The sequence below is a fragment of the Penicillium manginii genome (genome assembly GCF_028828005.1).
Source record: "Penicillium manginii strain IBT 31320 chromosome Unknown utg000001l:1.0-3466041.0:1.0-3467806.0, whole genome shotgun sequence".
Lineage (NCBI taxonomy): Eukaryota > Fungi > Ascomycota > Eurotiomycetes > Eurotiales > Aspergillaceae > Penicillium > Penicillium manginii.
Window position 1 is genome coordinate 158,159 of NW_026643102.1, and position 26,622 is coordinate 184,780.

Sequence of the window (26,622 nt, forward strand, 5' to 3'; positions counted from 1 at the left end):
CTGATCTTGTCTCAGTCATGCTAGGGATTCGTGCTCGATTCGTACGCGATTCACATAATAGTCTGGATAAATAACTTGACGCAGTGTTTTCTTTATTCTTGAAGTTTCTTCAAGAATAGGTCTCTGTTACTATTTATAAATATTATTGGGTGATTCTCCTCTTCTTTGATTACTATCTGAAATCTTGCCTAATTATAGGTCTCTAGCCTATCGCTTAGTACTTACTATTGTAATTATCATCATGAGATATAAATCCTTAGTATAAATAAGATAAGATTAGATTAATATATATATAGCTAAGCAAGAGAAATTATAAGCTACTTTCTCTTACAATATCAGAAGTGGATTATACACTAGACAGAAATACTATCATATATCTACACTTACCGAAGTAATATATTCTTCTTTCTGGGAGGGAAATAACTCTCTAATAATCAAAAGTAGCAGCCGAATTTGGAAGCCATATAAGCCTTAATACAATTTGTGATTGCTACAGGCTAATATAAGGCTACCTAGGCTTACCGACATATAGATAGAATATTTCTTTTTACTAACCACTAATACCTTATGACAGACGGTAGACGCACTTTAATAGCTGAGGATAGGATATTAAATACTTGAAGAAGTGCCTTCAAGCAAGTCTACTAACTAATACTTACCCTCAAGGACCAGCTCTGAGATTAGAAGCGGAAATAACAAATACGGAAGAAATCACTGTATGGGCTCCAAGGAGACACGGTTTATACCCAAATATACATGTACTGGTAGATTAGTGATAGTTGCCCTTTCAGCTCAGCCGCCAGGCGTTAATGAATTGTGTGTGTGTGTGTATGAATTTTATCACTACTCGCACAGCTGTGATAACTGTCCATATATGAGAGAAAATTGGGAGAAGGACCCTTAGATGATAAAAGTTGGATACTGCACGCTTAATTTGATCCTGCTGCCCATGGCACTACCTGTCTTTCCTTGGTGATGAACATGACAGGGTATTCTGCTAGCGCGGCGGCATCATTTCCATGTTGATCAACAGCTCTATTCCCACTGTAGCTGCCTTATCAATTTCGGATTCCATATCCGCCATGATCCGAGATAATTCGATATTGTGCAAAATTCAGTCGAACTTCCTCGTGGAGGAATGTAATCTGCCTAAAGGTTGCATGGAGTAAGGAGATGAGACCTGATGCCTTAGATAACAGTCACTTAGACTGGTATCTGGCTTAACCGGGATCTTAACAGTAGGAATCTATCCTTAGTCTTATAGCCAAGAACATGTCTTCCTTAAATCAAGATAAGGGCTTCCCCGGTTAAGCTATCAAAAAGCCATGTGCGTTGGTTAGTACTTGTATAATGTTAATGGGGGGTTCTTGGGTGAGAAGTCGCTCATAATTGGTGGAAAGAATAAAATGGCATGACTAGTTGCTGCCTCATCTGTCGTAGAACGTGCATTCTTACGTTGATGAACATTGTAACGCGTCGTCAATGCTTTTCTGTCGTATTCCTAGGACTGTTCATAGGGTCCTAGCTATGAGAAAATACTTTTTATATACTGTTTTTATGATTCCTGTAGGAAATCATTGCCTCCTCTCCGTCACTCTGGTACGTTGACTTTGATGATTTAATTGCTGAGCTGTGTTTTTGATTGGGCGCGAATTTTCGTCGAAAATTCGACGTACTCTTCATCTATCCGAAGAGAATTGCTGATGTCTCTTTCTACTCATAGGACAGATGCTAGGATGGCACTCGCAACGACTAAGCCGTACTTTCCCATTGACCCCAAGTCAGGATGCTTATCTGGCCGGACCCATGAATCCTAGCGTGTTTCTATTTTGCTGTCCCAGGACATCTACTTGAAGCGACTATCTCGATCACGTTGACAGAAAAGATCTAAGTAGGTTTAGTGCTTCTGGATCAGCATATGGTAGAGTTACAACATGTTTTTATCTCTCCCGGCTTTATCCTGTCCGACCAAAATTTGACTGTCATTACATTAGGTTGCGTATCCCTAAAGGCACTGATCTCATCTCTTATACCCGATTCGAAGCCTCGATGGTGGCATTATCCGGTCCCAAGCTAGGCCGAGTGAGCTATCGCACGATCCAGCGAGAATGAGTAGAAACCGAGTATTGACGACCACCGAGAAAGAACATGATCTTTCCGGGATACATTAGTCACTAATGAATCGAGCTTTTGGCTAAGGGCTGAGGCTAGATGTGTCGGGCTCAGTTGTAGCTGAGCAAGTGATGCGGTAGGCCGCAACACTCGATCTACCCTAGATCTCTGGCCGCGAGGGCGGTCGTTCTCAGGTTAGTTCTTGATTTACCCTGGACCAAATACCGTAAATCTCTGTTCCAAGGATAGATCGACCTGGTGTGTTTGAAGATTTACTGGTTCACAGAAAGCCAAAAAAAAACGGCTATGTATTGGAAGATACTGCCCACATATTTATGCATCGCGTTACGGAGTGATCACTGGCTCTCATGAACGTGCAATCGAGCTGACCCCGCGATCTAGTCTCTGGCTTGCCTACGCTGATACTGGACTCCATTGAAGATTAGTCTGTGCCCCCCCTTAGTCACCAGAAATCATGCTGACATGAAGAGGCAGTGACACATGGCCCTGGTCCCGCCGTTCCCAGAAGTTCGATCGGGATTCTATTGGTGGCTGTTATTGAAAGTCTCATCTAAGCTGCGAGCAAGGTAAGTTGCGAACAACTATCTTGCGCCGGCTGCTGATAGTTGGTGCTAGGTCGAGTATATCGAGCGGCAGATTGCCTTGGCCGTTTCCAGATGCAGACAGCTGTTCAAAGCTGTCACCCTGGCCTACTTGATGAAAGAAGCTTGAAAAGTGTGTTCTCGTCGCTAGACTAATTTTATAAATTGACTAACCTTGCTGTCAAGTCGCTATAACGAAGTTGGCTATTTTCCAGATGTTATGCTCTACATCTAGTATCGTTCTACCCTAGACTATCCTCGAGGAGACTCTGCAGGGGGCCAGGTGTGCTTAAGCCTATGGCTCATATTCATTAGACACACGTTCATAAACCGAGAGACTTTTTCGCGTTTCCCTGATAAATCATGGTACGAAGCTTGTCTCCCATTTGGAACGCACTCAACTCCTCCCTGAATCCAGCAATCTTGTCCGGATCTGCGTATGGGAAGTCAGAACCTGGATCGAACCTATTAGCATCATTACTGAGGCTTACACGAGCCAAATTTGCGAAGGGGAGATAGACCGTAAGTGATATGCTCGTGAGGAACCAGATCAAGCACCATGCTCAACACAGCAGAGGAACTAGAAAGTGCCAGATCGAAGTAGAAAGAGCGGAAATCTTCGTATATTTCTTTGCTTGATTTCCCATAGATCAGCTTTGTAGACTCTGTTTCTCGCGAGGTAGTCGCGATACGAGAGATAAGGTACGGAAGCGAGCCTCCCGCGTGGGAGAGAATCTTGGGACAGTCGGGAAACTTCTGGGTGACATTGGCGATAATCAAGTCAACAGCTGCGCGAGTCGTCTCGTGAGGATAGTCAATCACGGGCTGTGGAAGGAGTGGATTCGTCCATGTGGTATTCACCGGGTGAGTAGGGTGGATGAACACGACTGCCTTACGCCTATTGAGCTCATCCCAAATTGGAGTAAATTGCGTATGACCTAGATAATTATTTTCATCTCCATATCTCGTGAATAGAGTCACTCCATCTGCCTTTAGTGTATCAAGTGCATAGGCAACCTCTGCGAGGGAGCCATGTATATCCGTGAGCGAGGGAAGAGTCGCGAAAAATCCAAACGAGCCGGGGTGCTGCTTGCGGAGACTCGCCGCATACTCGTTTACCCGCCGGGCTAGAGTTCGTGCTGATGTCACGTCCGGAGCGATAGTTGCCCCAGGCGCGGTCAATGACAGGATTGCCTTCCGAATTCCGTTGCTTGCCATGTTCTTTAAAGATGCCTCCGGACTCCAGTCCGGAGTTGGCCAGCCAGACGGATCGCCGCCAGCGCTCTCCAACGCTATCATGAACGCAAATTAGCATTAGCCATCCATAGACAGACATTGCGCACGAACCATCTCTGTAAACCCGAGGTAGAAAGTGATGGTGGGTGTCTATTTTATATGGCAATCCTGGCCAAGGACTGGAAAACGCTATGCCAGCCAAGCCAAGGGGAAAGAAAAATGCAGTGCTTAGTCTCATGATGAAAAACGTAACAAGACTTCAGTCAAATCGCATATTTCTATATAACTCTGTAATCTAGAGGAAGTCTGACACCAAGGGTCTCTGAGTTCATTAGAAATACAACAATCGGAGAGGGTTCCGGCACGATTACCACAACGTTCCCCAGATTGCCCGCATAATACCCCGCTTTCTCGGATGAAGAACCTAAAATCAAGGAACATGACCTCGGTTGGCTTGTTTTACGGAACGGATTCCGGGATAGGATGGGATGGAATGATTGTATCCTATGGCTCAAAAGCAAATCTGGTTATGGACAAGTTGCTAGGGCACAGCCCCCTAGGAAGTGGAATTGTGATCACATCCCCAGCATACGGGTGGGTTGATACGTGGGACCATTCAACCTGCACATTGAGAAATTTTTGTTTTGCAGAAACCACTAGCTGACCTAACTGACAGATTAACAAATGGAGCTTCATTTCATAATCTGACCCAGGTATCCTGACAGGATAACGGACCTATTCCGTTGGCGGGGAGTAGATGTTCGCTAGCTCAGTAACTCCAGAAAGCAAATAATCTTTTAATTCTGTTTCGAGCTGCAATTTGTATACCTAAACCTAAAAATTATTTAGATATAATCAAACAATATTAAAATACAATATTTCTGAAATATACAAATGTATGAAATTTATTGAAAATATTTGTTACCACGTAGTTTGGTCAAGATTTATAAATAGATTTTGTCTATATCCGAAGAACTGTGGTGATTTATGGAAGAAATATTAAACATTTAACTCTAGCAAGTTTATCTCCATATATCACTAAGCTTCTTTGGGAAAACCCAAGTGTTGGGAATAAGTTAGTAGCCGGCAATAATTCGAGGACTTAAGGAGGATGGTTAAGTCAGATAACCCGACGAATCAAGGCCCGGAAGATTGTTCTTTTTCTAGCCACGCCCTTACTTTCCTGAGCCCTCACCTTTTAAGAATCTGATAGCCATACCTCAGTCGAAGCGGTCTTACTCTTTCCCTAACTCCTCGCCCTACCCGCTTGATCCTGCCTTTTCAGAGACCAGGAGCAATACTAGTAGTCTACACCCGTATAAAAAACGAAAGCCAAAGTCATATTCTAGTTGGACTATCGTGCACTTTAGACGACAGATCTGCATTACTGTTGGTGTCGGAAGGGTGGCCCACCGAATAAAGACCGACTGCTGATTTGTAAACATTGCAGCTGGTCTCCCAGAGATTCAGTGCTCTATGGTTCCACTTCGAATTTGTTGGTGCATCTCTAGACCAGCATCGTATCAAGTCTGGGGCCGACTCCATCTTCTTGTCCGCGATCAAAGGGAGCCTCGACCGGTTCTTCAAGTTCCCGAGAAAGAAGGCTGGTGTTAAAGAAATGTTCTTCTCAAAGATCTTTCAACCAAGACAGCCTTTGGCAGTGGTAGAGCATGCATTGTTTGAAGCAACAGGGGCTATTTTGCCCATCATGACTGCTAATTCTTTCTTCAACCGAATCAAGGGAGGAAATCCATTCAGGTGGGAATTCAGTCAAAGAGGAGCTTGCGAAGAACAGGCGACACTCGCTTTGTTCCTTGACGTTTGGACATCGGAAAATTAGATTGCGATCATTGGTATCATTGGTTATTGGAACTCTCCCGATTTTGAAAAGCGAGACGAACTAGTTTATCAAGGGCTAAGCAATTGCCAGCATTACAAATTATGATAATTGCGTCGACATATGCCTTTCCAATAAGGGCGCGGAGTTTCTCCTTGAAACTGCCTTGCCTCATTAAGGCCGTCTAGTGTCAGATGTGGATTTCGTATGGCATGCATTAATGAAGGAGAGATGTCGAGGCCAGTGCCGGTATCTTCGGCTTCTACTTCTGGCAATAATTTGAAACAGATTTCTGAGTACACAGGTATCCCGAATGGACGGAGTTGATAATGGAACTATTGCATGTCCCGCTTGACGTAGGCGCTCGGTCGGTCGGGTCAGAGTCCGAAGGACAAGCTGTTAACAATGGCATGGGGTAGAAACTTCTTATTGCAGCTAGCAAACTAATTCATGTTATTATGTATTTCCTAGAGTACATGAGAAGTGAAACTGGGCGGTAAGGCAGGTGCGCAATGCGGGAACTAAAGACTGTAGGCTAAAAACAATCATAAACGTGTTTTGCTAGAGGAAGAAAGGGGCCGACAAAGAGATTTGATTGGGAGTGTAAGATGGAGCTGGGCTATGTTTTCGGCTCGGGGCATCTGAACCGTGCTATTATAAAAAAGGGTCACATTGCTCTTATCGTCAATCACCACTGTCAAGCATCATGTTTTAGATGGCTATGCACCGTCAAGGCTAGCCTTTGAAGCTTTGAATGACCCACGCCGCAACCCTATGCGCAGACTCTCCTGGCTAGTTTTTGAACGTAAAGTCCATCAGGGGTCCATCATGTACCTTAGTGGAAGATATCAAACCCATTACATCTGCATTTGTTCTCCGGCATAGGACATCGATTAATTCCACAACATGATCACGAAAGACTTCTTGATCACCTCCTGTAACAATAATCCGGTTCATGACATCTAACGCATCCCACCACTGTTCTGGTATATCTAACGCCATACCCTAGCCATTACCTCGTGCAACTTCTATATGCTATTGCGTATCCTTGACCAGTAGCTTACCCCACTCTGCGACAACACAAGCGTTTAAAACATCAAAACTGCAGCTTTGTTGATGGGAAACAGCGCTTGTATTGAAAGATGCCAATGAAGAAATTAAAAAGCAGCCTTTAATTTTACCATTCAGTATAACCTAAACCCTAAAACACTAATTACCCAAATCATTAACTGTATTTGGATGTTCTTACGGCCCTCCATTCCTCCATGAAGGGGCAATGTGATTTCGTTGGAGGTACACAGTAGTGTCGGAATTGGGTTATAGCAAATGCCAGATATTATGCTCTTACAGAAGTATCATGATATATGATATGAGAATACAAAAAGAAACCAAGCTTCGTGCCCAACAGCTCTGCAATACCAGTAGTTTATTGCGACAGCTGCTGTCAGGGCCACCTCAAAGTGGTAAAATTGCGCTAGGGCCATGTTCCAGCCATTGAGAAACTTTTGGCAAAGACGAAATGTGACTTTAAAGTGAGGTGGCTCGGAAGTTCGACATAAAATCATACCCTCCCACCCGGCTTCGGCAAGGGGACAAATTACAGCCGAGTGAATATAAATTTGTTTCGGTAGAAAAGAAAGATGGCCTGCTTCCTACGTATTTGTCGCATCTTATTTCCTAATTGCCTTCATTTCTCTCATTTAGACAACAGAGTAAATCTGCAGGCACTGAGGCGGCTACTTATCTAGAAATATGATCCCCTATCCGATTACTGAATCTTATGTCCTTCTTTAGTGCACTACGAAAGCCTTACATATCAGCGGTCGTTAAAGAGCAGTTTGACTTATCCTATAGATTTATCAAATATGGAGATTGACAATTTTCCGTTTGGTTAGTAATACTATCAAGATGGGAGATCCTGTTACATGATCACATGCACAGCGAGGTAAAATGCCGAACACCAAATGTCTGCAGATGGTATACACCAGAGCTATATCCCCAGCTGCGGAAACCAACCCTGAAATTCATTAAACTTGAAAGGAACAAGGCACCCCATTTCATCCGACACCACTCATCTTTCGGGATGGAAATGTTCATTTTTACAGAACGGAGCCTGTATTTCTGTCTGGTCATACCCGAGACAAGGGGTAACGTGTTTCACCACCGAACCGCCACCACCACCGAGCCGCCACCCCACCTACATTACAACGATATATATTGAATATTACACAACCACCATATAATATATTGCAAAAACTAAGCACTATTCACAACCGGGCACCTATTCCGCTTGTGCCCTGGCTCTCTGCAATTAGTACAGCGCTGTACAGGCCTCCTAATCGTCGTCTCTGTAGCTGCCGGAGCACGCCGTGGCACCGGGGGTATTGCCATTTGGTGCTCATGCTCAATTTGTAGACGTAATTGCATCTCTTCGGCAGTCATTCCACCTTCGTATACCAATTGCTTATTAGGTAAGGCCTTTTTTCGCTGCTTTCGTCCATTCTCTGCCATTACACGCTCATATGTAGTCGTCAGCATTACAAGCTGATTAGCAAGTAATTGTGCACCTTTGGTAGTCTGCTCCAATTGCTGATATATATCGCTATTGGGTGAAATATCTCGATATTCTAGTAATCGCTTGATTGATGCTGCCTGGCGTCGGAAATTGATAGCTTTTGATGGTGTATGAGGTATAAATTCATGACTACTAGCACTACCACGTGATGGTGGTAGTGTAGGTGACGGGGGATGAACCTCAAGTTTTGAAAGTACTACCTCAGGCGCATATGGAATGATACCTGATGCCATAAAACTGCTAGCAATTGTAGAGGTTGTGTATGTTGCTGCACGTGTTGTAGGGTACAGATGAAGGAAATCGAGCTTTTTAATATCTGTAGAGCCTATGCGGGCAAGATCTTGCACAGCCTGACCATAGAAGTGCTTCAATACACCAAAACAACCTACATCAAGAGGTTGTAATAGATGCGATGAATGAGATGGCATGCAGATTGGCACAATATTGTTTTCCATGCATAGAGTATCAAATTGAGGGGTAAGATGACTCCCATGGCCATCCATGACTAGGAGAGACCAGGCACCATGTTGACGCTTCTTAACGTATGGGATGAAAGAATTTTCGAGCCATGAAATACCAATTTGATCAGTAGTCCATCCATTATTACTGACCTCGAAGCGCCAGTTGTCTGGGACAATACTGCACCAAGCAGATATAAAAACCTTAGCTTTAAAAATGATCGTTGGAGGTAGAACACCATCCAAATGGATACACTCAATTGCAGTAACCCACTCCCGGTTACCAGGCTGCACGACTTTTCTTTTTCCCTGCCACTCCCGACTAGTGATCACTTTTGAAGTACTAGTGATCCCCATTGCGAAGCCAGTTTCATCAAAGTTATAGATGTCGTTGTCAAGGATGCCATATTCAGCAATGATGTTGCGATACTGATCGAACCACTCGCGAATAAGCTCCGGATCTTCACATAATGCACGCTGAGCGGCGTAACGACGTGAAAACCGGGTTTTTAGCTTCTCACGGCGTGCAACAAACCGAGATATCCAGTTTTTGCCGAGTGGTAAGGGAGGGGTATTGACAGAGCGCTGAGCAAGTAGAATATTGGCCATCTCTTTTGCCATAGCTAAGGTAGGGGCCTTGCCACGCATATCTAGATCCAATATCCATCGCTCAAGCGAATCCTCTTCGATTTTATCCAATTTTGAGCAATTTGCGCGAGTGGTGTTACGATAACCGATCCCCTTGACGCGGTCGCGTAATGTTGTACGAGGTACCTCATAAACACGCGCAGCTTCAGTAATAGAAGCTATTTTCTTGTTTCTTAGCGCCTGTATAGCAAGTTCGATCCTGCCTTCTTGCTCAATGAGTTTGCGCGTTCGTCCGGTACGAATTGGTGGCATAGTGGTGGTTTAAAGATGGGGGTGCTACACGCGACGCGATTTTTTTGAGGTGGTGGCGGCTCGGTGGTGGTGGCGGTTCGGTGGTGAAACACGTTAGTTGATGCCGTATGGCTATCGAGTGAGGAGTATCGACTCGCATCTGAGTTGCGGAGGACTTGAGCCCAGTGCCTTTGAAGAAACCCCAGCGTATTTTGAGCGGAAATTCTAAACGAAGCCATGTGCTGTAAGATGGTTTTGGCTTTTTCCCAAGCGAGACAGATCTTGGGATCTTCATAATATTTGCCCAGACGACATTTGTATGACATAATCAGAATCATAGCTGCAGTGGATGTATCTGTGCATAAGTCGGACTATATTCTCGTATAGTTCAGGGGTCCATGTTTGTGACTTGCAAAAGCCATTATACCACCATGTATCTGCTGTTGATGTTTTGTGTGTGTCGTAAACTAGAGAGCTAAGGTCGACTGCGGCTTGAATACATCCCGATGCACAATGACCTAGCATGAACGAATGAAGCCAGTCTAAAATCGAATAAAACATTATTGTAAAGACGTAGAAGGTAGCGAGCAAAGATTCCTCTGTCACCTTACGGGTTCTGAGGTCGAAATTCCCTGGCAAAGGTATATTCTTGAGATGGGCTCTCATACTAGGGCGTCCTTAGGTCATGACAGTCCTGTGTCTGTTAGCCAAGGGGCTCTGAAAAGCGGATCAATAAAAGAAGAAAGATTAGTGTAGCTAATGACATATCCAGCATGACACAGCTGTGTCAAGTACGCCGATGGATTTCCCGCTCTAGCGGGCCCTTCGATTTCTCTGGCTGGGCGTCATGGAATCCTAGTCCCAGAGCTAGACGGCAAGCTGTCCCGATAGAATTCCAAAAACGGCGAGGATACTGTGTGCTTTGAAGAAACAATGCAACGATCAACAACATTTGCACGACACCAATAAAGTGCATGTTGATCATATCTAGGCTGATATGGTGCTTCGCCCGAAGGAAGAATTGGTACACTGTTGTCTCACGATCCTGAATTGGAAGATCAGTTAAATGACAACCAAGCGCGAACATAGTGTTTGGTGCACAGATGAAAACACTTGACGTAGGGCCTGAGCTCATACGATCCCCTAGCCCGATGTTCAGTGTCGTGGTTTGATGTTTAGCACGGTGTGTAGGCATCCACAAAGTCTCGTATGCCTCTTGAAAGCTGCGACGATCAAAGAGCGGATATATGCAATAAACCCGTTCCCAGAAACAACCGAGGAGATGATGAGCAAAATCGGGCGGTGGGAGAACGAAACCATCATTTTTGGTGACTGGTGGTGTATCTCGACTCCAAAATTGGGATTCGCCAATTGCTCTATATGGCGGATGTCTCCGTGGTGCTGCCGATTCGCGATGATTTTGTTGCTCCGCATCATGGGCTAAAAAATCCATAAATGATGCAGTTGACGAACTACCAAAGCATTGAGCTCTTTGGCTCAAGGAACTCATTGGCAGTAGTTAGTGCACCCATTCCAGTAACGTGACTGGCCGGATCAAATGACTTGTGTGGATCTTGTATCTTGGCATATGGAGTGTGAGCCTCCACATCGCACTGAGCCTCAATTGTAGGATGCGGCAGTCTTAATTGGTGCTCTGCGATACTTCGGGTCTCAGACGGACCAATTGGTTCCGTACTGGGCTCTGTAGCGGGGCTGCCACCGCTTCCAGTTTCGGAAACTTGAGTTCCATATATCGGGACAGCACGATCGGATGCCTGTTCCGGCGTTGGAATTGCGACCGCCGAGAGCTGCTACATGAACTGACTATATTTTCGTGGTTTTTAGATAAAACATACTTATCAACAAGTGTAACTTCGTGATGGGAGTTACTAGGATGAGAAAGATTTAGGCAAGACTCACGTTCTACGCGCCTCGAGCTCTTCAATCTTCAATCTTCCCTTGGGGGTTTGAGTAGGCTAGGAAGTTTCTATGTATCAAAGGAGTACCATGATTTCATCTTCAACGCAAGGATCCCTCTGCATATAACTTATGCATGCTTGAGCAGAGAGTATGATCTTGGAGAATTGGGGTGTGAAACTACGCAATGAGATGCTTCAGAACTCCGAGACCAAAGCCGATGTTCCTTACGACGTCAAGAAAATTTATATAATGATCATTCAGACAAGGTTGTGATCTAGATCGTTCGCCAGGGTGTATTCAAACGCGTTTCCAAAAAGCAATCGTCACGTCTTGTTTTCGAAAATGATTGACTGCGTCTTCTCGGTCGATGCAAAGATAGATTGCGCGTTTTTGAAGCAGATAATGTCTCTCAGATCCTGGTCCATGGGAAATCATCCAGTAGCTGTTTGAACCCTAGTGTCTTGTTAGGAGATGCATATGGATAATTAGAGCCTACATATTTCATTAGCGCCAATAATTTAGATGCATGTTTGAGAGCTCTGGACCTTACCGTAAAGCAAGTGATTGTATGGAATCATGTTCAAAACAAGCTTCAGCATAGCTGGCGACCTTGAGAGACCTAGATCGAAGTAGAAGAACTGGAAATCCTCTATCATCTCTGCTAACGTCTTCCCATAAGCCCGAAATGCAGTGGCTTCGCAAAATACTGTAGAAATTTGAGAGATCAGGTATGGGAGAGTTCCTCTCGCATGAGATAAGATTACCTTGGAGTCAGGATATCTCATTTTCGTGTTTGTGATGAACAAGTCCACTACCTTCCGAGTCATCTCATGAGGATAATTAATAGTGGGTTGTGGAAGGAGGAGGCAAACCCATGTAGTGTCGGCTGGATGAGTTGGGTGGATGAAAATCACCGCCCACCTGACATTCAGCTCCGCCCAGATTGGCTTGAAGTCCTGGTGGCCCAAATAGTGGTTTGAAGGTCCGTATCTTGTGAATATAGTAACGCCTTCCACGTCAAGCATGTCGAGCGCGTATCTGATGTCCGCTAGCGTGACCTCAACATCTAACAGACATGGCAGGGCTGCGAAGAAACCCCACTTGCCTGGATCTTTATCACGCAAGCTAGCGGCATATTCATTTGCCTTGCGGGCCAGAGCCCGTCTGCCCCCATCCGTGTCAGAAATAATGGCACCAGGAGCTGTCAGAGACAAGATTGCCTTGGTGGGTCCATTTCTCTTCATTGACTCGACTGAGCCATGTGGTGACCAGGAAGGTGTTGGCCAGCCAGGAGGGTCTCCGCATGCTGCTTCGACAGCGTGAAAGGAGAATAGCATTCAGAATCTCATTCCTGCGGCCATAGTTGTATCATAGGGGTTCCGTCTAGCCTTGTGCGTAAAAATACACAATGATGGTGGGTATCAATCAAACGCATTTCAACATCAATTAGCCGTAACGCAAGTTTAGCGTTAGAATGAAAGCAGGAGAGAAACTGCATTCCTGGTGGAATATAAAGAGGATTGGTAGATTACATCAACAACGTCCCGGCAGGTGCGGCACGTGCAGGCGCCGACTTTTCGAGGTTTTAGACGAGGGACCCACAATCTGCGGGTTACTTCGTGGTGGGTCAAATTGATTGGAGGCCACAGATAAAGTTCGCTCAATCGGTAATGTGAATCATACCTCAGATACGGGGACTGGATATAACAATTCATGGCCCAACGGACGCTGAAACTCATGAAATCTTGACGGTATTGTAGGGTCGACAAACTCAACTGCAGGCCAGCCAAATATTTCCCTTGTGCTGACCACAATGTGCTGAGTCAATAGGAAGTAAATACCGAAATCATCCGGGCATCCTTAGCATTCATTACATATGCATAGGTAGAATCCCAAGGTTTGTAAGAATCATTCTAGTATTGCTACTGAAACATATTCATGAACATCATATGCTATGAGAATAGGGTACACCAAACCTCTCTCAATGTCATAGCCGTATCCGGTTCTGCCATAAGCTACGGTCTATAAAGCGCATCTTTCTCTTCGTCTCGCGAACGTAGTAGTAGTAGTAGTAATAATGCCTTGCCGGCGGCTATTGCGGCGTTTGATGGTGCACACCGCCAAAGTGCTTTGGCTTGGCATGTTTTAGCGGCTCCTTGCTGCTACGACTCGCTGCTGCGGCCTCGTTAGAAGTTGCGACCATTCATATTTGACATTGGGGGAGAATAGAAGCGCAAAAATTTACGCGCATGATTCAACAGAGCGGAAAGAGTTTCTTAACGTCGCATATTCGGTGAAATCTTCAACGTTCTCAACACCTACATGGTTCTCACCCCGCTGGTCTCACCAAGCCATCAACAAGCAAGTGACGTTTCAACAAGCCCACCATCTAGAACATGCTCCTTGCAAATCAGTATTGTCACGAAAACTTTTATCCTCATGCCTTTGATTTGTACTTGTGACCGCGACAAACATCCTGATCTAGGTAGTCAAGCTCGTTCAACAGTTGGGTGAGGAACGCTCGATCATTAAACGGCAGGAGCGGGCGACTTTCCTAAGCCAGAAGAGATTTTATGTGGACATTTGTTGGCCAGACACGGATCCTGTATGGCACAAAAGACCTGGTTCTAAGAACAGCCGTGAAGCCGTCTTCTCTTTGCCGGTCAGTCTGGTCCAACCTGAAATGTTTCGATCGATATGCTTACTTTATCACCTCCCAGGGTGATGTTTAAAGGATCTGGTCCCACATTGTACCATGTCTTCATGCTTGAGGTATTAGAATATGATTGGTTCGTTTGCTACTTCATTTCTACATATTGCTAGACGATCCCACGTTGTAGACTCGAAGCTAGTGGCTCAATTTCTAGTACTATTACTTTAATACTCATCATGGCCTATTTTTCAGGGAATTTCACTTTAGATGTGGGTTTGGAGCTACGAAATTTCGAATGGCCATGTCGGTAATGTCGGTGAGTTCGTCCATGGTTTGCAGTCAGATCGAGGTATACTGGAATATCGTATCAGCATTGTCCTCGACGCTGCCAACGCAGTAATGTGTACCCAAGAGATGACCATCATTTTCTGTCCCTATTTTACTGCGATCAGAATGTGCAGAAGTAATCTTAGCAGTTTAGCAAACCACACAGTGCTTGCGCATACCGTCGTGGTACGGAAAACTTACTGGCTCTGTAGGTTTGGTCTCTGGGAAAAGAACGAATGCGCTGATAGGTCTGGACATCCGGTATCAACTCAACATGAATGCAGTCGAATGGAATTTACAGGGCTCATACGACCGGAGATACAACGATAAAGATTCCTGTGATCCAGAGCCTGAACGCGACCATGATGACAACACCAAAATAATTGTACGCTGGGGGCCAAGAAGAAATATGGAGATTACATTATGTACCCGGCCCATGGGATCTTCCAGGGAGACGGCCAATCACAATTTATTCCCGTCTGGCTGAGGTTAGAAAAAAAAGCAAATGGTTGCTCGCAGCTTTTCAGTACTGGTCATCCTTTGTAGAAATATGAGGCCCATTGAATCAAAGCTGAGGAGGTAGCCCCAGATCCTGTATCCAACGGCAAAGAAGCTGCAGGCTTCTATCTGAAAATATGTACGCAGAGGGCGCATATTTGTATAAGCTTCAGGAACCTCCGGCCTCGCTGTGTTGCTCGTTAGGATCTACACTCAAGCCAATTACAATCTCGCTAGATAGTTTGTCTTAGAAGAGACTTCAAGAATCTCAGAGCAGAATCAAAGCTGCCAATGGAAGGCGGGCTGGTACATATCTGAAGGCAAGTTCGCGGGCCCCTTTTTGACTAATAAGTTACATTGACGTTTTCGATCTCTCAAGCAGGTATTTATGAGCGCTTCAGCTCGTTACCCATATTTCTATTGAGCTCTGTTCCATTCCCTGCCCAACATGCTATTTTGTAGGTCATTCAACGCCACCTTGAGAATCATGCCTTCCAATTCCTTCAGAAGTGGCTCTTTCCGGACATCGAAAGCGCGAACTTGTCATCTTCCTGGAAGCTTTTTTCAACGATGTCGTCGGGTTGTAAGTAGCATCGGCCACGCTGCCGTTTCACCGCATTCCCAACCCCGAAATGTCTTACTTTGGATGATCCGATGTGCTACTTGCTTCTCGACTAGCATTGCCGTGCCCCGAAGCTGAAGAAGCTTTTGTCGGATTTCAATATTTCTGGAAACATTGATTTTCGCAGAATGATCTATCCCAGAGATTTTGAAAGCATTCGCAGAATTGGAAAGCTATAACTCCAAGTCAGTATAAGGGGCAAGGGACCCCTGCCGTTGGACTTTTCTTGATAAAGGGCGGATCTTCATATTATGAAATGAAATTATCTCGAGGTTCTTTTATTTTTGACTTAGCCTTCTAGATGTGATTGAATACCGTTAAGTAGAAACCCCCGGCTTACAGAAATACCAAAGCTTGTCTTAGATCATGTCAATTTTGCTATCTCCCAATGAAACCACTTACCTGGATCAGCGTTTGTAATTGTGTCCAAGCAACCTTGTGGCCAATCAAATAACCGTACAGAAAATTTTGCGTAATGAGGACATGCCAGTGCCGAGCTTTTGAAGCGAAGACCTCTTGGACTTCATGTTCAGCTTCTGGCTCGGTATTGATTAGCACGAACTAGATACGAAATTAGGTGAGTGAAATATTTATACTTTGACCAAGCTGGGGGGGCTAATAGAAGAGGTTGAACTAGAATAACGTTTGCACATGACCCATTGAAGTTCTCTATGTCTAGATAACTGTTGACCACAGCTGCATCAGCCGTCTCTCCAGCATATTAAATGTTGAGATTTTCCTTCAAGCCTTTCATATAGCTGTAGCAATTTAAACTGAAGGCTATCCTGGTTTAGTCATTAGTTGAATACCCGTGTTGTATTTCTCCTTCTAGGGTAACATTTCATGTGTTTCCTGCTTTCGGCTTGAAAATATGAGAGGTCGCTTGACTCATTCACCGAGAGTGACATTGAGCACCAAAAAGCTTAGTACTGAGCGAGGGAAAAACACCTCGCACCTAAAACCATCGTTTCATACGATTTAAACGAACCTTTTGTGGAGTGAGCTTTAGATCTCGGTAATTGTGCACATCTAGTCGAGCTTCGGGTCAGCTTCCGGGTAGCTCGGCATCCGGAAATGCGGCACTTCGCCAGCTGATGGCCCCATCAAAGTACCCACTTGTCGCCAAGTTCTATAAAGGCCTATTTCCTCTTTACACTTTGTGAGTAAAAATCAACTGATCACCATTCGCGCACATAAAGATGAGCCTTATTGACACCCACCACCACTTCGTGCCCGACTTCTATGCGCAAGGTATGTAGATGCATTGAGCAATGATCACTTTCTACTAAATAAGAGCTGTAGCCGTTGAAGACGCTGGGGGCGATCCCTCTGGCTGGCCAACACCTTCCTGGACGCTTCAGGGCTCTCTTGCATCCATGCAAAGGAATGGTTCAACAAAATCGATCTTATCTTTGACTGCCCCCGGAGCAGTCATCGCCCCTACCGACGAGGAGAGAAGGGCTTTAGCCCGCAAGGCGAACGAATACGCCGCCTCTCTGAGAAACAAAGATCCCAAGAAATGGGGTTTCTTTGCAGCCTTGCCGTGCCTTCTCGATACCGAGGGAGCCCTAGCGGAAATTAGATATACCCTCGATGTCTTGAAGGCTGAGGGTGTCACTTTGTTCACAAGATACGGTCCAAGAAACCAATACCTCGGAGACGCAGCCTTCAAGCCTATTTGGGAAGAGTTAAACACCAGGACCGCTGTGGTCTTCATTCACCCGACTCATCCCGCCGATACGGCCCGGGTTAATCCCCTTCTTCCGCAACCAGCCATCGATTACCCCCACGAGACTACAAGGACGGCTGTTGATATGATCATCACCAACACCAAAAGGAGCTACCCACTGTGTAAAGTGATCCTCTCTCATGCCGGAGGTACCCTGCCATTTTTGATCACTCGGATATGTACTGTATCACAAGAAGCAGCTGTCACAGCTCGTATTTACGGGAAGAGCTCTGAAGAAATTATGGAAGATTTCCGATCGTTCTACTTCGACCTAGCTCTTTCCAGCTCGGAGGCTGTGCTAAAGTTGGTCCTGGAAATGATTCCACGTGACCACATTACTTATGGTCAGTGGCGGAAAATAATTCTCTGACTATCACTGACGCATGGTATAGGCTCCGATTACCCTTACGCCTCTCCCGATAAAACACTTGGTTTCAAGCAAGCTTTGGACGAATTCCCTCTAGACCAAGATCTGCGGGACAAGATCTACTTCAAGAACGCAGAAGCAATTTTCTCGAAGACCGAGTAATATTTTCATCAACGGAACGACGAAGTCTTCCTCGATCATTGCCCTTTCAATTTTGCCAGAAGCTAGTTTCAAGCTGGGGATCATGGATGAACAGGGAGATTCCAACTGGATTTTTTATAGACCCATGTCATGGAATATCGAATGAATTTAATTTCTGCTAGACCCTCTGCATCTTGTCTTAAATGGGGGATTAGGTTGTTCGAGGCTTAAAAAGAATATGAGTCTGTGCTGGCGATAATGTTGGTAGAGTAAGGACTATGATGCACATTAGTCTACCAAAACGGGCCTAATTCCATCTGGTCCCAACTTACGCTGGGAGACAGTGAGGGCCCAAGAAGGCGTTCAATTGAAATAAAGGCCAATCTTATCCTAACAAGCTCTCTGTTGAGTTTGACACACATTATCTTGCCTATCATTTCCTGAGTAGGAAACCCCGCTTTCTACGGAAGCCGCTCCGAAGCGAGGGCAAGATTCTTAGACCCCCGGAATGAGATCCGAAACCTGAATCGGTGCCCTTCGCGGCAGAATATTGACTCCACCGATGTCTTGAAGCAAACTACACGATGCGGGGTGTGATCTACAAAGGAAGACATAAATTGACTCTAGGTCCGAGTTGGACAAGACTGAATACTCAGTGCTCATGATCTGACTTAGCATCTTAAGACTTCCTTGAAACTCAACTTCTGTTATTTCATCATCTCAATACCTGCCTAGCTCGCACCATGAGCATAATTGCTTCTGGGATGTCTGACCCACAACAGAAGTCCTCCTTTGAACAATTGGAATCTGGGAGCACGGAAAGGCCCGCCAGCTCGAAGACAGAGGAGGCTTCTTCATCGCCAAAACCTACCTCGCGCGATATTCAAACTTGGCCAGAATGGAAGAAAAACATGATGATTTTGATGGTTTCATTCCACTCTATGAGCTCCACATTCATGGCTGCAGGGCTTGTCCCTGCAGCTGCGGGATTTGCAACTTTGTATCGTGTATCGCTTCCCGACGCAAGCTACCTCATATCCATCCAAGTTGGTCAATTATTCTAAAGAACAGTTGAGCTTCATGATTAATGGCCATCGTAGATCCTATTACTTGGCATAGCTCCAATATTCTGGACTGTTATTGTTGATCGGTACGGTCGCCATTATGTCCTAATATTCTCCGTCCTTGCAAGTTTGGTGTGCAATATTGGGGGCGCTCGGTGCACAACTTACGCCGGCCAAATGATTACCCGGGCATTAACCGCTATTGTCATATCGCCCCCAATCGGGATCGGCAGTGCAGTGGTAGTTGACCTGACTACCGCGGATGAACGTGCGAGAAAGCTAGGCTGGTGGGTCTTGATGACCATTCTTGGTACGCCCTGTGGACCCTTTATCATGGGGTTCGTAGTGCAACACAGTCAAGTGCAATGGATATTCTGGATCTATGCCATCATGAACTTCATTCAAGCGGCTGCCTATCTCATTTTTGGTGGTGAGACGCTCTATTTCGCCGAAAGCGAGCATTCCATCACAGAGAGACGAGATTCAGGCATCAAGAAATATCTGATGGAATTGGTGCCGAAGAGACTCAATTCGCGCCCAATCACTGTGCGGGATTTCTTTTCTCCTTTCGTGCTGATCTATAAGCCCCAGATCTTAGCAGTGGCTTTGGCTACTGCTGTAACGTTCTGCTACGGAAACATCATTTTCGTTGTTGAAATGCCAATCACTTTCGGGGAGAGGTTTGGGCTCAACGCTGAGCAAACAGGTCTCCAGTTTATCTCCGTGATTATTGGATGTTTCATTGGAGAGCAGCTAGCTGGCCCAATGTCTGACTACTTCATGAAAGTATGTCGAAGGCGTAGAGGCCATGTCCATCCCTCAGACCGCCTGTGGCTGACGTACATTGGCTTCCTGACCATCATTGCCGGGCTTTTGATTTGGGGATTTCAATTACAAAAGACGACAACTTGGAATATTACTCCATGTGTGGGCATTGCCGTTGCTAGTTTTGGTAACCAGATCCAGTCAACTATCCTCACCGCATTTGCCGTGGATATTTGCCCCGAAAATTCTGCGGCCATTGGCGTATTCTTTAACGTTATCAGACTGCTTTACGGTTTTGTAGGTTCTCGACTATATCTTCATGATTTTCGTCCTGACTGACTTTCTCTAGACCGGCCCATTCTATTTCCCCTATATGTTCAGTACATTGAAGTTTACCGGAACGGCAGGTGTCATGTGTGGGCTAGTGGTCGTCGGTGGAATGATTCCTACTCTGATTGTCCAGATCACATCTTCGCGTCGACGACTCGAAGGCTAGAATTTCGGTTTCAATAATTTCGATCAAAAATAATTTCAAACATGCCGAGTAATTTGCAAGGCTTTTTGAACCTTCTTCTACATATTTTGAATTATCGTGGTCAAAATATTCAAATTAGAGCCAAACTCAGTCTGTTTCCATCCCCTCTCCGATAAGTCCTCGCCAAGAAGGTGGGCTCAAGCAACTGTTCAAACAAGCTTTATAGACTATAGACCATCTTCTGTCTACCCCTGAAGCCCACGTGCGACGCATTCGTGTTCGCTCGAGTCTTCAATAAAGCTTTTTTACTGTCCCATACGGAATTATCGACTAAATCTTTACGATGGTATCAATACGGTATATAACTCTGAGACGAATATCACTTAAATAGTACCTAACCCAAGGGACCTGGTGCAGTCTACCTGACTGTATGGCGGTCAAAAGTTCTTAAGTATGGGCAGAATTCACCCTATAGGGTAGACTGCAAGGCCTTTTTCTCGTACGATTCTTCTAAAATTTAAGTAAGTTCTGAGTTGGTATAGAATCTCTAAGTATTTTTAATCTTAAGATCTATAGTCTCCTATAGTAGTTGTATGAGTTAACCCTAAATTATCTAAAACCTTAAATTCTTTTGGTTAAGGCCCTGGGGTATAACCAGGAGAATCTACCTTAGGGTTTTGGAGCTATGTAATAGCAATTACTAAGGGATAGGGTAGAGACCTATAACTAGGTAAGATATTGGATAGTAATTAAAGAAGAGGAGAATTAATCAATAATATATATGAATAGTAATAGAGACTAATTCTTAAAGAAACTTTAAGAATAAAGAAAACATTATATTACTAATTATAAGTTTAGATAATATTACAGATAGACTTACTAAATCTCTTTCTTCTACAATATTTAACTACTTCCTTGACAAACTCTACCTTATATAACATCAGATAGTAATTCTAACACTAATAATACCCTAAACCGCCACCAATAACGTATACAATATATAGGAGGATAATAGGGATACAAATAGATAGGATAAAGGAATCTAGGCCTATTTTATCGTAAATCCGGAGTATAAAGATACTGTTAGTTTGCCCTCGTTTTTATAGCCTTAGTACCTTGCTATTAGTTAAATAGGGAGCTAAACCTATTCGGGATACACTAGTCTAGATAGGGAATAACTTCTTTTTCAAGTAATCGATAGATTGCTTCTTATTGTGGTGCACGCTGTCCACAGCCTGCGGGGGAGTACTGAGGCCTGAGGGCTCAGGCCCCAGGTTGCTGAGTCAGCCGGTGTCCACCGTGCCTGCCCTGTAGATAGCTTCTCTCCATAGCATCTTCATGTCACCACCATCTTCAGTCTCTCTGCGAGTATTCCCATCCTGCGCCTCCAGTAAATATTAGTACCTGGCGACCGGTGTTCAAACGGTGTGTTTCCCGGGCGGCTCTGTCATGGATATAGGCTTGGTTTCCCGCGATGACTAGGTCGTGCGGGTCCGGCTTAGCAAAGGTAGAGTGTCCTCTGCATTCTGCATACTTTGGTGGATTCGCCGGTGGGTTCTCCGGAGGGAGAATTCTGTCGTTCTCGAGAAAATATTACCACTGATAGGATCGTGATTTTCTCGGGTAGCTCGCTGTGCTTCTTTGTATGTGAGACTATGAGGTGAAGTGATGGAATATATGTCCTGCGTCTTGTGCTGTACATTCATGCGTCAATTTTTGAGGGTCTTTTATTATAGCTGACCTTCCCATTCTACGTATGTCTACTCGGCAGTTATCTTTGGTATTCCTATGTAACAAAACCTCCGGGTCATTCTGATTCCGCCTGTTGCCGATGTGGAACCAAATGCAGCAAGTTGTACTACCGAAAAAAACTGATACTGGATTGGAGCGTTGATTTCCTACCTCGTCAAGAAGATTTCCTGGGGTTGTTCAAAGTATTGAGAAGAGATGACCATGGGAGATGTCAAAGTGGAACGACTCCTCAACGATCCACTTCAACGAGTCCTCAAAATTAATCCTTCAACATTTTTGCCGGGACATATTCTTCTACCGAAGCAAGAAGGCGGTACCCTGTCGCTGGCGACTGATAGATCACATCTCTCCGCTTGGTGTACGTAAACTTGCTCTGGGCGACGGCTCCGGTGTATGGGATTCAAGGGTAACTTTGAACCTAACCGGAGACATCTATCATACATGAATCAATCAACCTTTGCTTTGAGAGCATGAAAACTATTCACTTATCTGTGTCCATGGTACCTAGTTGGTGATAACAACAAATACAGCGATGGCTAGAGAGAGCCATGGATGATCTTCTCCACTCCATAATGAGAAAGGCGCGAACGCCCTATGGTGCACAGGTAGTAGAGAAAGAGGAGGGAAGCTGGCGGGCGTGATGGTTGAACACCCGCACGACATTTTGGGCCGTAAAGTTACAGGGGTGAACCCTACAGGCCGCGAGTGGCGGCAGCAAGCAGGCGAAGGCAAGCAGAGAAGGGCAGGGCGGAGCGCGTGAGAGTACAGAAAAAACAGTCTTATGTCAGTCTGACGAAATATCTCGACCAAAGTTTAAATATGTACGATATAGAGTTCCTACAACTTGATTCACTTTTATACTACACTCTGTAAATATTTATCATTTACTTTCATTATGAGTGAAGAAAGCACAAATGAGAGTCATGGTTTACGGAGTGGTCAGTCATCACAGGACAGCGGTAGCCAAACCACCCATGAAGGTTTTATGCACGCCTATAATGGATTAAGCTGCGAAGAGCTTAATACAACAGCACTACAAGATACCGTTCTTGATTTCCGGAAGTTATCAAAGCTTCACATTCGCTACTTGGAATTTCATTTGCTGGATGAAATGAAATCACTTGGGCATAATGAGATAACCAAGCCTGAACAACTCTTACGAATAGGCCGTTTCCTTCACGAACACGGTAGGGCTATCTAAATATTCTTTGAAATACATCAAATCTAACAACAGCCTTCTAGCCGTGGCTATCCATGATCTTGAACATATGAATGAGCGAGCATATCTTCCTTTAATGGAAGGCGTTTGTCCAGATGACCTGGTCAGCTCCAAAATTCTTGTTGATAGTGGCGAGACGCTTTGGCTTGCAGAATTCGCTAGGTCTGGGCTTGATTGGAGGCTGATAAAAAGAGAGCGGACTACACTCAAGGAAGTCTGGCAAAGGAATCGTTCCCAACGACTGAGAACAGCCTATACCAGATTAGCCGTAGCTTTCGCTGGTGCGATTTCGTTTATAGGCCCGATGATAATAATGAGCCTCCAGAGGGATCTTGCGACAGCCTTATTAACGACATGTATTGGGACCCTTTTGGTTGCAATGATTTCAGTATATTTTTCTGCGACAGAGCTTGACGTTTTGGGTATAGTGGCTACATATGCCGCAGTCTTGACTGTCTTCGTCGGTGCAACGATATAATTGATAGCCGGAAACATTCGGCATAAGTTTTCTCGGCAGTGGTCTAGCTTGGGTGTAAGTAATGAATTTAAAATAGCTATTGTATGCCGGCTGTATAGTAGGTTCCGCGTTGCCTGGAACCATAGTCAGGGATGTTGTAATTCCAAAATTGGCCAACTCATTTCGAGATGTATTAAAAGAAAAACCAATAGTTTATCTTTGTCAACATCTGAGTTTTTCATATCAATGTTCTGATCCGGAGAAGGATCCAAGGATTTGCGAATATCAAGCTCATCACGGCTTGTCATTATAGCGTGAAGACTAAGCCAGGAAAAATAAAAATAAAATACGATTCCCGTGCTGTGCCATCCCCGCGTCTCCCGTGGTATGCGTTGAATCCCTGGTGAGCATAGGACCGACTTGCCACATTCGGTGAATCTATTTATCTCGAGGAAGGAATTGTGCTCCATTAGCCAGTGAGCAAATACTTATTTGTTCTTCTTGATGTACGCACACCGTGACTCCTGAGGTCGACTACTATATACTTCCCTCCTGGGCGCTCCGGCCAGATTTCAAATTTCAACCTCGGAAGGCAGGAATCCATTGAAGTTTTCAGCTTTTTGGAGAATTTATGGGATACCTATACCCAGTTGGATTATCACACGAGAACCTTCGAAAATGAAGGGACCGCTGACTACTATCAAACCGGCCAGCGTTACTAGCATTCCATATACAAGCTTTCATCCAGCTACAACGCAACTTCAAGTCCCCACGGTCGCAACGCCGCCTCTCCAAGTTCTTCTGTTCATGGGTGCATTGGTATAGATAGACAAGATTAAAATGAATTGATATGCAAATGAAAGTCACTTATAGCTAATCATTTAGTCGGCATGAGTCGCTAGGAGTTGGTAATTTCTGTAGGAATAGTTTCAACTTTGGGGGATGACAAGGCTGCAGTACAGAGGCATTACATACGTACCGGTAGGCTATACCCAAAGAGGAGTATGACTAATGATTGGGAATGTTCGGAGTATCGATACCCGGTAATTATCCTGTAATCACCCTGAAATTGAAACAGCTTATCTGTTTTGATCGGCTTAGTCATTCTACTGAGTCAGCGTATCTTCTCTTTGTTTTGTTTCTATTTTTGAATCTTTGAGTTCTCTCTCATCAAGTGTTTCATGTTCGAAATGCCATGATGATATAGAACTCTCAATATGCCCATACACAAGCGCAAGCGTGCTCGAAAAGCTTGCAATCCGTGCCACCAGCGTAAGCGAAAATGCGATGGTGAGTATCCGTGTGGAACGTGCTCCTCCTACCAATATCAATGCAGTTACGAGGACGACATCAACGGGACTTCGGATCCCCCAGTGATCAAGCGTCCTGTTCTCGAGGGACCTAACATGAAAATCCAACCCCCCCGTGGAAAATGAAGTCAGCCCGTCCACTGGCAAGAGCCCCGGCATTTTCGAGGAGCACAAGTCCAGATACACTGGCGCATCAGCAGCCATGGCCTTCCCTCATATATTAGGCCTGGCTCTCGGGTCTGACAACCCTCCCAAGGTCAATTCAACTGCGTACAACTTTGGCATTCGCCCGGAAGAGGCTTCCAACACGTATGGCATGCTGGGCAGCCTAATCTCTGAGGAAAACCTCACATTTTACTCAAACGTGTACTTCACTACAATGGGCTCCATTCTAGATGTCATTGGCCCTAGGATATATGCTCAGAGGTGTCGTGAGTATTATCATGGGCCTGGAAGTCCGCCCGTCGCCTTTGGTGCTATAGCTGCTGGTGTTGCTGCAGTCGGATCCTTCCTCTCTTCAGTTAGGTACTCCCGCGAGTCGGACCTACTGCAGTACGCCAAAGCTATTCTCGATGATCCGGCCTCGATGCGAATGCTGAGCGTCGATCATGTCATTGCGTGGGGCATGCGGCTGTTCTATCTCCGGGCCACAACGCGACCGAGTAGTGCCTGGATCGCCTCCTGCACGCTCATGCACCTCTGCGAAGTCGTCGGGCTGTATAAGGAAGAAAACATCCAACGTATAGCATCTGTCGCTGGTGCCGCTGCTCTTGGTCATGATGCGGACCGGCTGAGGCGTATCTTCTGGATTCTGTGGGCCGCACATCAGATGCTCTCCTACGAGTGCGATCGGTCGGCAGTAACATTTGCAGCCGTTTCTACACAGGCGATCATTGCGACCCCAGGCTCTGTTGCTGACCAATTTGTGCAAATCATCCAAATTATCCCGTCGCCAAACTCTCCGTTCCAACTTGACTCTCAACTTGCATTTCCAAGGGATCCAAACGAGGATCTCTCTGAGCGCCTTATGGTATTGAGCAAACTACATTTTACGCATCCGTTCTTGGTCGCCACCAAGGCGGACCTTGCATTCTGTTTCTATCGACGCATTTACCAGTTCAAGGCAGGTATTACGGATCAAAGTATCCAGGTTGTTATCGATAGCGGCAGGGATGGACTACAGGCAGCTGAGCAGCTTGCCAGCCAAGGTCGTCTACTATGGAATGTTATCGGTAGTGTCTTCCAATATGCTTGTATCTTGCTGGCTATCGATACTCCATCCTCATCAGCTCATATTTCTGCTGCTTTTAAGACGCTAGAGAATCTTGTCAGGGCAACGGATACAGCACTCACCCGACAGGCACTCTCTATAGCACGGCATCTTCTTAGTCTTAATATCGCAAAGAAACGAAAGGAACTTTTGCAGCTAGAAGCTGTTGAGGCAGTATACGAAGCCTTTCAACCACCACCGGAACCCAACCCCGACACCGCTGTGCCAGATCTTGTTGGCTGGGGAGTGGACTGGGACCAGTTTCTCGTGGAGCCATATCTGTCGATGTTTCCCGACTTGGAGATGTAAACTAACAGTAGGAGTTAAACTTCAAGGAATCGAAAGAAATGAAAC

General features: G+C 45.2%; 5 protein-coding genes across 5 annotated transcripts; 3 read left to right on the plus strand and 2 right to left on the minus strand.

The window, feature by feature from the left end:
- Positions 1–3,037: 3,037 nt before the first annotated feature.
- On the minus strand, positions 3,038–4,064 carry N7533_000053 (amidohydrolase family protein; the record flags this gene model as incomplete). The annotated part of the gene is made up of 3 exons (XM_057096703.1): positions 3,038–3,147; positions 3,206–4,006; positions 4,049–4,064. The coding sequence occupies 3 exons, from the start codon at positions 4,062–4,064 to the stop codon at positions 3,038–3,040; spliced, it is 927 nt and encodes a 308-aa protein (XP_056965196.1).
- An 8,073-nt stretch (positions 4,065–12,137) lies between these two features.
- Positions 12,138–12,956, minus strand: N7533_000054 (amidohydrolase family protein; the record flags this gene model as incomplete). Its single annotated transcript, XM_057096704.1, has 1 exon — positions 12,138–12,956. The coding sequence occupies one exon, from the start codon at positions 12,954–12,956 to the stop codon at positions 12,138–12,140; it is 819 nt and encodes a 272-aa protein (XP_056965197.1).
- Positions 12,957–16,918: 3,962 nt separating this feature from the next.
- On the plus strand, positions 16,919–17,977 carry N7533_000055 (amidohydrolase family protein; the record flags this gene model as incomplete). The annotated part of the gene is made up of 3 exons (XM_057096705.1): positions 16,919–16,970; positions 17,022–17,792; positions 17,841–17,977. 3 exons carry the CDS (start codon positions 16,919–16,921, stop codon positions 17,975–17,977), a joined length of 960 nt encoding a protein of 319 aa, XP_056965198.1.
- Positions 17,978–18,699: 722 nt separating this feature from the next.
- Positions 18,700–20,281, plus strand: N7533_000056 (MFS transporter; the record flags this gene model as incomplete). The annotated part of the gene is made up of 3 exons (XM_057096706.1): positions 18,700–19,002; positions 19,057–20,082; positions 20,135–20,281. 3 exons carry the CDS (start codon positions 18,700–18,702, stop codon positions 20,279–20,281), a joined length of 1,476 nt encoding a protein of 491 aa, XP_056965199.1.
- A 4,624-nt stretch (positions 20,282–24,905) lies between these two features.
- N7533_000057 (uncharacterized protein) lies at positions 24,906–26,577 on the plus strand (the record flags this gene model as incomplete). The annotated part of the gene is made up of 2 exons (XM_057096707.1): positions 24,906–24,978; positions 25,127–26,577. 2 exons carry the CDS (start codon positions 24,906–24,908, stop codon positions 26,575–26,577), a joined length of 1,524 nt encoding a protein of 507 aa, XP_056965200.1.
- Positions 26,578–26,622: the final 45 nt, after the last annotated feature.